The 15325-nt window shown below is 49.1% G+C and overlaps 1 protein-coding gene across 1 annotated transcript in view; it reads right to left on the minus strand.

Moving 5' to 3' along the window:
* The window catches only part of ITGA10 (integrin subunit alpha 10), an 88600-nt gene that overhangs the window by 37394 nt on the left and 35881 nt on the right, over nucleotides 1-15325 (minus strand). The window contains exons 17-25 of the mRNA XM_073566951.1: nucleotides 15146-15288; nucleotides 14163-14273; nucleotides 14000-14085; nucleotides 4303-4444; nucleotides 4110-4202; nucleotides 3968-4044; nucleotides 3811-3900; nucleotides 3605-3689; nucleotides 2464-2580 (exon numbers count right to left, since the gene is read on the minus strand). Coding sequence (XP_073423052.1) covers nucleotides 2464-2580; nucleotides 3605-3689; nucleotides 3811-3900; nucleotides 3968-4044; nucleotides 4110-4202; nucleotides 4303-4444; nucleotides 14000-14085; nucleotides 14163-14273; nucleotides 15146-15288 — 944 coding nt within the window. The remainder of the gene's footprint in view (nucleotides 1-2463; nucleotides 2581-3604; nucleotides 3690-3810; nucleotides 3901-3967; nucleotides 4045-4109; nucleotides 4203-4302; nucleotides 4445-13999; nucleotides 14086-14162; nucleotides 14274-15145; nucleotides 15289-15325) is intronic.

Here is a 15325-nt window from a genome sequence, read left to right on the forward strand (position 1 = left end):
TCACCGCCCCCGTCTGTCATCACCGCCTGACTGTCATCATGGCTCCACCGTCTGACATTACCGCCCCCGTCTGACATTACCACCTTCCTGTCTGACATCATCGCCCTTGTCTGACATCATTGCCCCGTTTTACATCATCGCACCCATCTGATATAACCGCCTCCCTGTCTGACATCATCGCCCCTGACATCATTGCCCCGTCTGACATCATCGTACCCATCTGATATAACTGATTCCCCGGCTGACATCTTCGGCCCCATCTGACATCATAACAGACGTCTGACGTCACCATCTCCTGTCTGACATCACTGCCCCCCATCTGACATCATCGCCTTCCGGTCTGACATCACTGCCTCCCCATCTGACATCACGCCCTCCCCGTCTGACATCACCACCCTCATCTGACATCACCACCTCTCATCTGACATCACCACCCTCCATCTGACATCATGGCCCTACTGTTTGACATCATGTCTCCCAAGTCTGACATCACTGCCCCCGTCTGATCTCAGTGCCCCCACGCCTGACATCTCCGCCCCTATGCCTGACATCACCATCCCCATCTGACATCACCGCCCCCCCCATCTGACATCATCGCCTTCCGGTCTGACATCACCGCTCCCGTCTGACATCACAAACTCCCTGTCTGACATTACCGCCTCCCTGTCTGACATCACCGCCTCCCTGTCTGACATCACCGCCCCCTGTCTGACATCACCGCCCCACTGACATCACTGCCGCCGTCTGACATCACCACCCCGTCTGACATCACCGCCCCCTGTCTGACATCACTGTCTTTTTGTCTGACATCACCGCCTCCCTGTCTGACATCGCCGCCTCCCTGTCTGACATCGCTGCCCCATCTGACATCACCGCACCCGTCTGACATCACCAAACCATGTCTGACATCACCGCCCCCCTGTCTCACATCACCGTTCCCCGTGTTTGACAACACCAGCCCCCTGTCGACATCACTACTTCCCTGTCTGACATCATCGCCTCCCTCTCTGACATCATCACCCCCAGTCTGACATCACCGCCCCTCCTGTCTGACATCAACGCCCTATGTTTGACATCACCGTCTTTTTGTTTAACATCACCGTCCCGTCTGACATCACTGCCTCCCTGTCTGACATCACCACCCCATGTCTAACATCACCACTCCATCTGACATCACTGTCCCTTTGTCTGACATCACTGCCCCCTGTCTGACATCACCGCCCCCATGTCTGACATTACTGCCTCCCGTCTGACATCATCACCCCCTGTCTGACATCACAGTCCCTTTGTCTGACATTATCGCCCCATCTGATAACACCACTGCCTCCCTGTCTGACATCACCATCCCTTTGACATCTCCACCTCCCTGTCTGATATCACCGACTCTCTGTCTACCATCACCGCCTCCTCATCTGACACCAGCACCCCGCTGTCTGATATCACCGCCTCCCTATCTGACATCACCATCCCTTTGTCTGACATCACTGCCTCCCTGTCTGACATCACCATCCCTTTGTCTGACATCACTGCCTCCCTGTCTGACATCACCGCCTCACCGTCTGACATCACCGTCCCTTTGACATCTCCACCTCCCTGTCTGATATCACCGACTCGCTGTCTACCATCACCACCCCGCTGTCTGATATCACCGCCTTCCTATCTGACATCACCATCCCTTTGTCTGACATCACCGCCTCCATGTCTGACATTACTGCCACCCTGTCTGACATCACTGCCCCCTTGTCTAACATCACCGTCCCTTTGTCTGACATCAATGCCTCCCTGTCTGACATCACCGCCCCCTGTCTGACATCACTGCTTCCCTATCTGACATCACCGCCCCCTGTCTGACATCATCACCCTCCCTGTCTGACATCACCGTCCCTTTGTCTGACATTATTGCCCCGTCTGACAACACCACCTCCCTCTCTGACATCACTGACCCCTTGTCTGACATCACCGCCTCCCTGTCTGACATCACTGACTCCCTGTCTGACATCACTGCCTCCGTCTGACATCACTGACCCCCTGTCTGACATCACCGCTTCACGATCTGACATTACCATCCCTTTGACATCTCCACCTCCCTGTCTGATATCACCGACTCTCTGTCTACCATCACCGCCCCTTCGTCTGAAATCACCACCCCGCTGTCTGATATCACCGCCTCCCTATCTGACATCACCATCCCTTTGTCTCACATCACCGCCTCCATGTCTGACATTTCTGCCACCCTGTCTAACATCACCGTCCCTTTATCTGACATCACCGCCCCCTGTCTGATATCACCGCCCCCTGTCTGACATCACCCCCCCATCTGACATCACCGCCTCCCTATCTGACACCACCACTCCCTTGTCTGATATCACCGCCCCCGTCTGACATCACCACCTCACTATCTGACATCACGGCCCCCTGTCTGACATGACTGCCTCCCTGTCTGACATCACAACTCCCTCTTACATTATCAGCAGATATGATCCTGGACACCGACATGAAGTACAGACCCCCGTAGCCCATGGCCGGCATGTGGATGTTAACCGACACGTTGAACAGGGGATAACAGTCAACATACTGGACCTGTGGGTACAAGAAAGACATAAGGGATCAATGGGGACCCTATACACTGAGTTATTAATGGGGGCCTTGTATACGGTATTAATGGGGACCCTATACACTGCGTTATTAATGGGTACCCTGCACACCGTGTCATTAATGGGGACCTTGTGTACCGTGTTATTAATGGGGACCTTGTACACCGTGTTATTAATGGGGACCCTGTACACCACGATATTAATAGGGACCCTGTACACCGTGTTATTAATGGGGACCCTGTACACCGTGTTATTAATGGGGACCCTGTACACCACGATATCAATGGGGACCCTGTAAACCGTGTCACTAAAGGGGAATGCTGTACATGCATTCTTAGAGTAGGCTCACAATCCATGTTATGATTGGGGGTCTCTGCACACTTAGTGTCCATTCCTTCATACGTATACATTTTCCTTCCACTTACTTCTTCCTACTTGTGTCAGTACTCAGGGACTCTTAGTTTAGGTGGGATTCTGATCTGGGGTCTGAATTTTTTTAAGAGACTGGATCTGAGGGCCGTATATTTAGAGTGGGTCGGTATTACATTAGGGATCTGGGGGCTGCATTAGTTTAGGGGCCTGGTCTGTGGTCTATTACTTTAGGGATCCGGTCTGTGGTCTATATTGCTTTATTGAGTTGGGCTGGTGTCAGCATTACTTTATAGGATTGGTCTGGGGTCTGCCTTGCTTTAACTGTGTGGTCTCGGTCCACATTAGTTTAGGGGTCTGGCTTGATAACTCCCCGCTCCCAAACCAGTAAGAATTGTGTTTTTTAGCCCGTGGTGCACTTTGCTCAGTGACCAAAGGGTGGCAGTGTTCCATTACATAATTGCTCAAACATTTCCTCAGCACTTTAGTAGGATGTAGGGGTCACTACAGCGGGGTCACCCCACAATATGTGGCCTCACTGTGGGGTCAGTCTAGTGGAGGGGCTGGGCTATTATTTGAGCACTGTATTGCCCTGTTGTGCCCAGGTGTAATCACTGGCTGGGTCCGTTCTCTCCCATTACCTTGAATTTTGTTATGAACTCTGGGCCGGGCTCCTGGGTAGGTAACAGGACTGGTTGGACCTCATAGCGGTTCAGACTGGACTCGCTGCAAACAGAATCAATGTCAGGCGTCAGCTGCACCCAGAGTATGGCAACATTGTGAATGCAGCTCTGGAGGTGAGTGGAGTAGAAGTTCTTTAGGTCACTTGGCCCTCTGGCTTTCTCACCTGTGGATGAACAGCTCTGGAAGGTATCGGATGTGAGCGCTGAGCTGGACTAGGTTGTCGTGAAGAGTCTCGCCCAGTTCAGTGTTGTCACTGGTGGAGAAGAGACATGTCAGTTTACTGCCCGCCCCGGCACGGCCCATGCGGAGCGCCCCCTTACCTGCTGGCTGAGAGCCTAATCTGCACCCTGTTCATTAGACTGGTACAGCTGTACTCCAACTCCAAGACGAATGCCACCTACAGGTGGAGAAGGGTCACATCTCGCATCACTAACACACCCCACGATGAGCCCCAAATCTTACCGTGGCCATGGATCTGAGGACGGGATAGCTAATGCTGCAAGAGCGGGTGTTGGGGGAAAGCGAGGTGCACTCCACCTTACCCTGAGCATCACCCTAAAAAGGGTGGAAGAAGAGAAATGCTGTCATTACCACAATATTATACCATTGAATTACACCCCATGGTAGCTGGTAGGTTTAAGGGGACTCCGCTTACCTTAGTGTAGACACTGGAGAACAGGAGGTTTCTAGAGAACCAAACCTTCAGGCTGGTGTTGTAGGAGTTCTCCCTGCGGTTCTCCAGCTCAATCTCCACGGACACTTTCCTGCGATCTCTCCGGATTATGGTTGGTTCATCCCTGGTGTCGGAGAAGATAAATACTGTAGTAGAAGGTTACAGCCATGGAAAACGGTGATCAGAACCAAAACTCTGGTGTGAAACCAAGAATTAGAGGATATAATGTAATATGCAGGTGCTGGGATGCAGTAACACAAATGCTGTAGAGCAGGGGTTAACTTTATTTACTTAACCAACAGTAGGGAACTCCTCACAGGGAGATAGCAGGGTAAAAGGGGTACAAAACTAAACTGAATAACAGTTGTTTAACTAACAGTCTCTGGTTAACAGTTCACTTATCGTGGCTCCAAAACCTGTCACTCCCTGAAGGTCTCATGGGTAGCAGGATGCTGACGGCGGTCAGTGTGGTGTCTGCTGGCATCCTCTCCCAGCACATGGTCTTACTTCTGGTGGCAGCAGGCGGTCTCCGGTTTTGCCCGCTGAGCCATATACAGTGCCTTGCGAAAGTATTCGGCCCCCTGGAACTTTTCAACCTTTTCCCACATATCATGCTTCAAACATAAAGATACCAAATGTAAATTTTTGGTGAAGAACCAACAACAAGTTTAACACAATTGTGAAGTTGAACGAAATGTAATGGTTATTGAAAATTTTTGAGGAAATACAAACACTGAAAAGTGGGGTGTGCAATATTATTCGGCCCCTTTAACTTAATCCTGTGTTGCGCCACCTTTTGCTGCGATTACAGCTGCAAGTCACTTGGGGTATGTCTCTATAAGTTTTGTACATTGAGAGACTGAAATTCTTGCCCATTCTTCTTTGGCAAACAGCTCGAGCTCAGTGAGGTTTGATGGAGATCGTTTGTGAACAGCAGTTTTCAGCTCTTTCCACAGATTCTCGATTGGATTCAGGTCTTGACTTTGACTTGGCCATTCTAACACCTGGATACGTTTATTTGTGAACCATTCCATTGTAGATTTTGCTTTATGTTTGGGATCATTGTCTTGTTGGAAGATAAATCTCCGTCCCAGTCTCCGGTCTTTTGAAGACTCCAACAGGTTTTCTTCAAGAATAGTCCTGTATTTGGCTCCATCCATCTTCCCTGTCCCTGCTGAAGAAAAGCAGGCCCAAACCATGATGCTGCCACCACCCTGTTTGACAGTGGGGATGGTGTGCTCAGGGTGTTGAGCTGTGTTGCTTTTACGCCAAACATATCGCTTGGCATTGTTGCCAAAAAGTTCGATTTTGGATTCATCTGACCAGGGCACCTTCTTCCACATGTTTGGTGTGTCTCCCAGGTGGCTTGTTGCAAACTTTAAATGACACGTTTTATGGATATCTTTGAGAAATGGCTTTCTTCTTGCCATTCTTCCATAAAGGCCAGATTTGTGCAGTGTACCACTGATTGTTGTCCTATGGACAGACTATCCCACCTCTGTTGTAGATCTCTGCAGCTCATCCAGAGTGATCATGGCCCTCTTGGTTGCATCTCTGATCAGTCTTCTCCTTGTTTGAGATGAAAGTTTAGAGGGACGGCCGGATCTTGGTAGATTTGCAGTGGTATGATACTCCTTCCATTTCAATATGATCGCTTGCACAGTGCTCCTTGGGATGTTTAAAGTTTTGGAAATCATTTTGTATTCAAATCCGGCTTTAAACTTCTCCACAACAGTATCACGGACCTGCCTGTTGTGTTCCTTGGTCTTCATGATGCTCTCTGTGCTTCAAACAGACCCCTGAGACTATCACAGAGCAGGTGCATTTATACGGAGACTTGTTTACGCACAGGTGGATTATATTTATCATCATTAGTCATTTAGGACAACATTGGATCATTCAGAGATCCACAATGAACTTCTGGAGTGAGTTTGCTGCACTGAAAGTAAAGGGGCCGAATAATATTGCACGCCCCACTTTTCAGTTTTTGAATTTCCACAAAAATTTAAAATAATCAATACATTTCGTTCAACTTCACAATTGTGTCTCACTTGCTGTTGATTCTTCACCAAAAGTTTACATTTGGTATCTTTATGTTTGAAGCATGATATGTGGGAAAAGGTTGAAAAGTTCCAGGGAGCCGAATACTTTCGCAATGCACTGTATCTGTGGAGCAAAAGAATAGAGCTCTCCGCAGGATTCCTCTCGGCACGTGTCTCTTTGAGCAGCCGCCGTGACCTGAAGCTCTGCCCAATGTGCGCCTCTCTGGATGTCAGAGCTGCGATGCTCCGTAGGTCACATCCGCCACTGTCATGTCCGCCATGTCTGTCATGGCCGCCATGTCTGTTTTGCCTCATGACCCCTGGAGCGGTGTGCACGTGCATCTCATGTCTGGTATCCTGCATGTTCCCTAGAGCAGTGTGCACACTCACCTGTTGAGCTGCGGGATGCCTGTGCTTCTGATCTGCCTTCTGTGATCGTCTCGTCATGTCTAGAACCCCTGATCATGTGTTCTTCCTATGTTCCAGCAGAGGCTGGTTCTGCATTCATCTCTGCATGTCTGGAACTCTGATCATGTGACCTGCCTAGGTTTCAGCACTGGTTCTGCTATCATCTCTGCATGTCTGGAATTCTGATCATGTGACCTGCCAAGATTTCAGCACTGGTTCTGCAATCATCCCTGCATGTCTGGAATCCTGATCCATGTGACTGCTCCCTGTGATCCTGGAGGATCTGAACTGGAAGTTCTTCCTGGTCCTGACCCGGAAGTTGAGGTGCTATGCCCTATATCAGACCGCCCCTTCCTATGCTCAGGGCCTGAGTATTGTGTTGCTTCCCTGCATGGCTGCTTGGTCTGCTGGGTCATTCCCACTATTCTGTGCCCTTGCACTCTGCTCTGTCGTGCGTCTCTGCACATGCTCCATGCTCGTATTCCATCTCTTGTCTCGTGCTTTGTCTCTTGTTTTCCTTCGTGCTTTGTTTGTCCTCGCTATGCTTCCTTGTTATGCTATGTTCTGTACCCTGTCCCTGACGTGTCTCTTTACACGTGCAGGCCTCCGCTCTGTACCCTGTCCCTGACATGTCTCTCTACACGTGCAGGCCTCCGCTCTGTACCCTGTCCCTGACGTGTCTCTCTACACATGCAGGCCTCCGCTCTGTACCCTGTCCCCGACGTGTCTCTCTACACGTGCAGGCCTCCGCTCTGTACCCTGTCCCCGACGTGTCTCTCTACACGAGCAGGCCTCCGCTCTGTACCCTGTCCCTGACGTGTCTCTCTACACGTGCAGGCCTCCGCTCTGTACCCTGTCCCTGACGTGTCTCTCTACACGTGCAGGCCTCCGCTCTGTACCCTGTCCCTGACGTGTCTCTCTACACGTGCAGGCCTCTGCTCTGTACCCTGTCCCTGACGTGTCTCTCTACACGTGCAGGCCTCCGTTCTGTACCCTGTCACTGGCATGCCTCTCTACACGTGCAGGCCTCCGCTCTGTACTCTGTCTAGTCCCAAGGCTCTCCCTTGGCCCGGCTCTGGGCTTCGGCCTATGCTCCGCTGCTAGACTCTGTCCCTGGCGTGTCTCTCCACACGCGCAGGCCCCGTCTTGTACTTTTCCCCTGGCATGCCCTCTTCATGCGCAGGACTCTGCCTCTTACCCTATGCCTTGTCTCTGATGTTTCGTGCGCCCTTGCACCTTTCGTACTAGGCTTTGCCGTGCTGTTTCGCACGCGTCTCTGTCCTGTACCTTTTCCTAGCCCTGCCTTGTGGCTCCGTGCCCTCGTGCACGTGCCTGGTCGCCCTGTGCCTGCCTGTTGTGCCTCAGCCGTGCCGCCTCTAGTCGTGCTCGCCTGTGTGCCTCAGCCGTGCCCGCCATCCAGTGCTATAGTGGTTACCGGCTGTGTGAGCCGCAGCTGTGCCGCCTCTAAGTCGTGCCCGCCTGCTTATGCCACCGTCGGTACCGCCTGCCGGTGCCCCAGCCGTGGTTTCCGTGCTCCCTTGCACGCACACTGGTTTTCGCACTGTGCCTTTTCGTGCTACTCTTGCACAAAGTCTTTTGCTTACTTTGCTCTGCTCTGAACCCTGTCTTGCCTGCCGGATTCCGTAACCTGCCGACCCTGCCAGAGGTCCGGACCTAGATGACTGCAGCCTGATGTCCAGAGCTGATTTCCGCAGTCTGATTCCTGGACCCTGTCGGTCGATGCCAGCACCCCGGATTCTGATGCCACCGTACCCTATCTTGGTCCCTGGCGTGTCCTCTGCACGCGCAGACCTCCGTCCTGTATCTCTCCCTGGCGTGTCTCTTCGCACGCGCAGGCCACAGTCCCTGTACCTGTCCCTGGCATGCCCCTTGGCATGCGCAGGCCTCCGTCCTGTGAACCTGACCCGGGCATGTTCGTTGACACGCATCCTGTTTCTAACTTTGTCTTGTCTCCTTGCATGGAACCCTGGTTTGCTTACCGGATGTCCGGAACCTGCCGATCACCTTCAGAGCTACAGAACCCGATGTCCCGGTTGATCGTTGCCTGCTGTCCGGAGTCCGATGTCCTCGTGCCTCTGTCTACCATCTGCACATACCATGCTTTGGACACCTTGCTCTATGTACTCTGTGTGTTCACGTTTTGCACCTGTTATACCCTGAAGTGTTCCTCATGCCTTGGACCTCGGCATGCTCTTGCACGCATCTTGCTTTATGTACTTTGTGTGTTCACGTTTTGCACCTGTTGTACCCAGAAGTGTTCCTTAATGAAGTTTCCTTGAACTAACGTCTTGTCTCGCCTTGTCTTGTTTCCCTGAGCCGGCCGTCTGGTCCAGCTGCTGTGGTGGCTCACCCCCTTGGTCTTGCCCCTGACACTCCCTGTATAGGGGATGGATTCTCACTAGGTCAGCTCGCCCTAGGTGGGTGGGTGCCACGGCCCAGAGGGTCCACTCATTCAAAAGGAAAACGACTCAGCTTAAGCTGACGCTTGTCACAGCCAGTTTCAGTGCTGCCCTTTCTCTTCACGCCGCGGTCTGTCACTCCCCTCTCAGCATTTACAGTCTGTACCTCATCAGCGGGAATACATGTGGGAAGACCGCTTCTGTTGCCACCACCCACTAACTGACCACGCCCCCTTCACCCTGGTTACTGGTTCACTTCGGCTGCAATCTCGTTCACCCAGGAACAGATTTTGCCCCAGCAGTTCCGAACCCAACGCTTCAGCAGCTCCGGGAGCCCGGTCTTCCCTTCTACAGTTACCTTGACAAAATAATTCTCAAAAGAGAATCTAAATGGATCTTCAGACTACAATCATTGGCCCCAAAAGGCCTTAAGGCTATGTGCACACGTTGCGGATTTTGCGGATCCGCAGCGGTTTTTCTGTGTGGAATTGCACCAAATCCACAAATGACTGCTCAAGCAAGGTTAATCAATGGGAACCCAGAATTGGTGTGCACATGCTGTGGAACATTCCGTCCTGATTCGCAGCGTTTTATTTTCCGCAGCCTGTCAATTCTTTGTGTGGATCTGCAGCGTTTTTCCCCCATTGACTTCCATTGAGGCACTCAAATCTGCAACAAATCCACAGGTGTAAAAATGTTTGTGGATTTTATGTGAATTTGGCTGAAAAACCGCAGCGGATTTTTAAAATGCAAATAAATCAGAATGAAGAAGAGTGTGTGGGCGGAGAATCAAAAATAGAGCCATTCTTGATTGAAACACATCAACAATGGAGGGAGGACTTGAAAAAATGTTTTTTTTTTTACAGTAGTACATGTTTATTGAGCTAACAAACCCACAGACAAAGCCACATCCAAATCCGCATGAAATCAGCACAAAAAACTCACGGAATTTCCACTGCGTTTTCTGCCAAGAAATGCAGAATCCACGCAGAAATTTCCCCAGGCAAATCCGCAAGCTGCGCACATAGCCTAAATCAGGGGTCCCCAACCTGTAGCTCGGGAGCCACATGAGGTTCGTGGTCCCATGAATTGTGGCTCGCGACTGTCTGCCAGCTTGATGCATTAGCTCCAGGTCTAGCAAACAGGTATGAGGAGCACATCTCAAAATGGTGAATTTTGTGAGTAGCCCTTCACAGAAGTGCAGATCTGGATGCATATTTACTGGTCTTAGGGGTTTAGAGATGATTTAGGTAAGGTATGCTCGAGGATGGTACTACCTTTAGAGGAGGTGCTCAAAGCCGGATGTGACAGTGTGTTGGGAGTCCTGAATGGGAGAATACTGAATAGGGGTATTGTGGGAACCCTTGGATCTCAGTGCAGTGGATTTCTGTGGAAAAGCTTTGGTTATCATTATACCTGTAATGGGGGCTTTGTTTGACACTACTATGAAGGAGCTGGGAGCTGGATGTTGTTCACGCCCCTATCTCAGTGCTGAATGTGGCTCGTGACCCTGTGGCTAAGCTGAATTTGGCTCTCAAGGCCAAAAAGGTTGGATACTACAGGCCTAAATGAATGAATTTCCTACATCTGACAGAGTCCTCAAACCAATAAGCTTTTGATGGATTCCTGACTAGAAACTTCAGCATGCGTCACTTATGTGGTTTTTCCATTATGAACGCATATTGGTATCCATTTTATTTTAAAACTTTTGTGTTTTTTTTATCATTTCACAGTTTTGATCCTTTGCCCCTCACTATCCCGCTCCCTGTATGGTCAAAATACACAGTCAGGCCTCTTTCACACGTCATTGTGTCTGGTACATGTGGTGACAGTTTTCACACGTTCCCGAGACACTTCCACATGTAGACCCATTCAATGAATGGGTCTGTGCAAATGTTAGTGTGTTTCCACGGACCGTTTGTCCGTGGGCAAACACGCTGACATGTCCGTTTTTTTTACCAGCAGCATGGGCTGCAAAACGTCCCGCACATGTGTACATGGATGACACAATGGGATGTCATCCATGTGACATGTCTCGGTGCCTGAGAAGCAGCAGTACAGTAAGCGCTGTTCCCTGGCTGGGTGCTGAAGACGTCTCTCATCATTCTCCCCTGCTCGTGCTGATCATTATATTTGAGTGAAAACAATGACAGCAGGCGGCGGCTGATGTGACTATTACTCCCATCAGCCTACATCTGTTGCCGCTAATAACAGTGACAGCAGGACTGGCTGATGGGAGTATTCATCTCCTGCCGCCTACGCTATAAATAAATAAAAAAACGGTGTGGGGTTCCCCCATTTTTGACAACCAGCCTTGCCAAAGCAGACAGCTGGGGGCTGGTATTTTCAGGCCATGGATATTGACCCCCCAGCCTAAAAACAGCAGCCCGCAGCTGCCCAGAAAAGGTGCATCTATTAGGTGTGCCAATTCTGGTGCTTTGCCTGGCTCTTCTTAGTTGCCCTGTAGCGGTGGCAAGTGGGGTTCATATTTGTGGGGTTGATGTCACCTTTGTATTTCTGGTGACATTAAGCCCACGGCTTAGTAATGGAGAGCTGTCTATAAGACACCTCTCCATTACTAATCCTATACTTATATGGTAAATAAAGACACAGCACGAATAAAGTCTTTTATTACAAATAAAACAAAACACACTTTTCCATTTTTATTTAGAAATAACAAACACAGTTATACTCACCAAACACCTATTCCACCAAAGCCCTCACTCTCCTGTAATCAATCGAAAATAAAAAACAACAATATCCGTCACCTGTCCGACAATCTGTCCCACGCAGTAATCCATGTCTGGGGATAAATAATTTTCAACCTGGACGGTGCCAAGATACAACCGTCCAGGTTGAAAACCACTGATGAATGAGCTGCTGCGAGCGCAGCATCTTTAACCAGCGGTGACATCATTGAGGTTACCGCCGATCAACGAGGCTGCGTTCCCAGCCGGGCTGAACTGCAGTAACCTCGGCATCGTGGGAAAAATTCAGAGATGAGGTCACCTCAGTTTAGCTCAGTGAGTTCACAGCAGATCACAGTGATAATTTCTCTCCGTGACCTGCGGTGAGGTCACTGAGCTGAACTGCGGTGACCTCATTACTGACTCAGTAAGGCTGCTTGTCAAAAATGAGTCGACCCCACGCCGTTTTTTATTATTATTTATTTAAATAATTAAAAAAAACAGCGTGGGGACCCTTCTATTCTTAACCAGCCTTGCTGAAGCTGATAACTGAGGGTTGCAGCCCCCAGCTGTGAATTTTGCCTGGCTGGTTATAGAAAATACAGGGGAACCCAAGCCGGATTTTTTACTTATTTATATATAGCACAGGTGGTCGGTGCTGAATACTCCCATCAGCCGCTCCTGCTATCACTGTTATTAGCTACAGCAGGTGTAGGCTGATGGGAGTGATAGTCCTATCAGCCGCCACCTGCTGTTATTGTTATCACTTGAATACAACTCTCATCATTCTCCCCTGCTCTCGCTGATCGCTGACAAAGCAGGGGAGAATGATGAGAGCCGTCTTCTGCACCCGGCGCCGGGGGACAGCGCTTACTACACCGCTTCTTCCCTGATGCCCGTCCGTGTGATACTAATGCGGGACACGGGCGGCACACGGTTGCCACATGTGTGCCGCAAGTATTACACATACGGACACTGACATCTCCGGTACCGGAAATATCAGTACGTGTGAAACCGGCCTCAAATATCATATATGTAGAAACAAGCATGGTCAGTTCTTCTTATTGAAGATGTTCAGAACTGTTGCATATATTCTTACATTTAATGCGGGCATCACTTTATACGTGGGATATGCACACCACTTCCAGTCTTCCACGCTGGAGCATACACGCTTGTGCAGACTGTATAGCGAAAACAAAATGACGGAAGTTACGTCACTATAACCGCAAGTGCGCTCCAGTGTGGAACGCACCAATTAGGTGACGTGCCAAAATATGACAGCGCATGCGCATATGAGTAGGATTGCACAACATAAGCTCTAGCTTTAGAAGAAAGTCAGTTCGCTCCTCCTGACACCTACACACCTATTATCTTGGGACAAGGAAGACCCATGGGGAGTTAAGGGTATTGTGATACATGGGAGTAAGCTTTGCCTTATTCCCTGTTATGCAGGGATATTTAAAGCCCATAATCCTGATGTCCACACATATTCAAATGGACCTATGAAGCCTATCCGTCTGTTGTGTCATATCAAGCCTCCTGATGAACCAACACCATGGGGAAACTCATCAAGGCAGGGACATCTAGAAGCACATACAACTAATGATAAGTTATCTGCATTAATTTTTTACCACTGTGAGCTCCCAGACAGCAATATATCTATGTCCTTTAAGTATACTCCTGTATCTATTTTCTCAATCATTTATTATATAACTAGAACTGGGTGGGCTAGAAGCAGTTAGGGACAGCCATCACTGAGCTGGGGTGCCATTTAGTTCATCCAGGGTGCCAACCTTCGAGGCAAGGCAGTATCAGCCTTAGGTGTTTTGCTAGAGACTTGGAGGCATTTGGGTTTTGCTTTGGACACATCTATATTTTCTGGTAGAATACCTAGGTTTCAATCCATTTTAGTAATTTTTAGGAATACCATGTTTAAGATCTATTCTTTATATTACCCAATTTTGCACCAAATTTCTTTAGTGTTTTTTAACAATTTTCAATAAAGTTGTATTTCTAAGGGGTATATATATGTTCACTCTCAATCAATCTCTTGTACACCAAACAAACTACAAACCAAAACCCTGATGTCCCCAGAACCTGGTGTTATCAGGCTGTGGCTCACCGGGTGCCATTGATGTCCATATGAGCTCGGAGGGACAAGTCCGTGATACACTCGTTATCGTCACCACAGTCTTTGAAGAAAGGAACCTGAAGAAAAATGGAAAGGAGAACTTGGAGAATGTTTTAGGTTTGCCTCAGGGAAGGTTCTAGGTAATGGAGCTCACCAGTTTTCTCACAGAAGTAGGACAGCGGTCATCAAGAACAGGACTAGACTCCGTGTCGCTCAGGTTGAAGCGGAGCTGGACACTGATGGGTCTCAGATAGTCGACATTATCCTGAGCAAGAGAATAGGAGTTGGTATATAACGATGACTGGACAATTTAAATGGGAACTCCACCATCATCTTTGAGCGTTGTAGTTGACAGTGCAGCACAAAACCAAGAAGAAAAATATATATAGCTCCCCCAAAAATATGTCAAAGCTGAGGAACAAATACCAAAGAGTCGAGGAGAACCTCTCAATTTGCAAACTGTCCCATGATGGCCCAACAATGTCACTTTCTGCTGTATCGAGAGAGCAGATTACTTTAACTGGTGACCTGTTCCTCTAGTCATCACCATCACATGTATGTCGTAAGAGTTCAGTCAGGTATTCCGTGGCTCCAGAGACTTTAGAAGTCTCTCAGACCCCTTGTGTCAGAACAGCCATCAAGGTGACCTGTCACTTAAGGTGCCCTACAAAAACAGGCATTGGGGGGGCAAGTATTTGATGATCTTAATCTATAGACTGGGTGAAGTCTCAAATCTCAATGAGGGGCTGCTAGATATTCCCATAACATCAGTTTTCTGAGGAACGTAGATCCACCAAATAACATCCATACAGGTGACATTTTACATCTCAACCAAGCAACCAGAATCTTGTTGAGGGGCAAGAACCCTCAAACTGCTGCCTAAAAGTGACTTTCTAGCTTGACTGATATCCCTAGTCATGTTTCACGACAATTTAATGGGTTAGACCTATATGTAGCACTATAGAGATAGGAGAACAGCTAATTTGGATACCATAATTTCCTACAACAGTTGAATCTCTACAAGGAGAGGCAGTATTCTCCCAGAGTCAAGTCACTTCTTCAGAAGAGTCCCTTGCCAAGGTCAATATGGCCTACAACGAGGTTCTCATCCTCGGTTCAGCCACTCCTGACACTCACAATGACATGGAATCCAATGTTCATACAGGTCACTTTCCCCGTGGTCACTCGAACTCGTTTACTTAGGAGTTTTTGGAAGTTGTCATCAAATACGGCACGAGGGGTGACCTTCCGATCGTCTAGAGACAAGTTGGAATGAAGTCCTGTGAAAATGATAGAAGATTCCTGATAATCGTTATG

The sequence above is a fragment of the Dendrobates tinctorius genome, unplaced genomic scaffold (genome assembly GCF_039654945.1).
Source record: "Dendrobates tinctorius isolate UK_male_01 unplaced genomic scaffold, ASM3965494v1 ptg000019l, whole genome shotgun sequence".
Taxonomy (NCBI): Eukaryota; Metazoa; Chordata; class Amphibia; order Anura; family Dendrobatidae; genus Dendrobates; species Dendrobates tinctorius.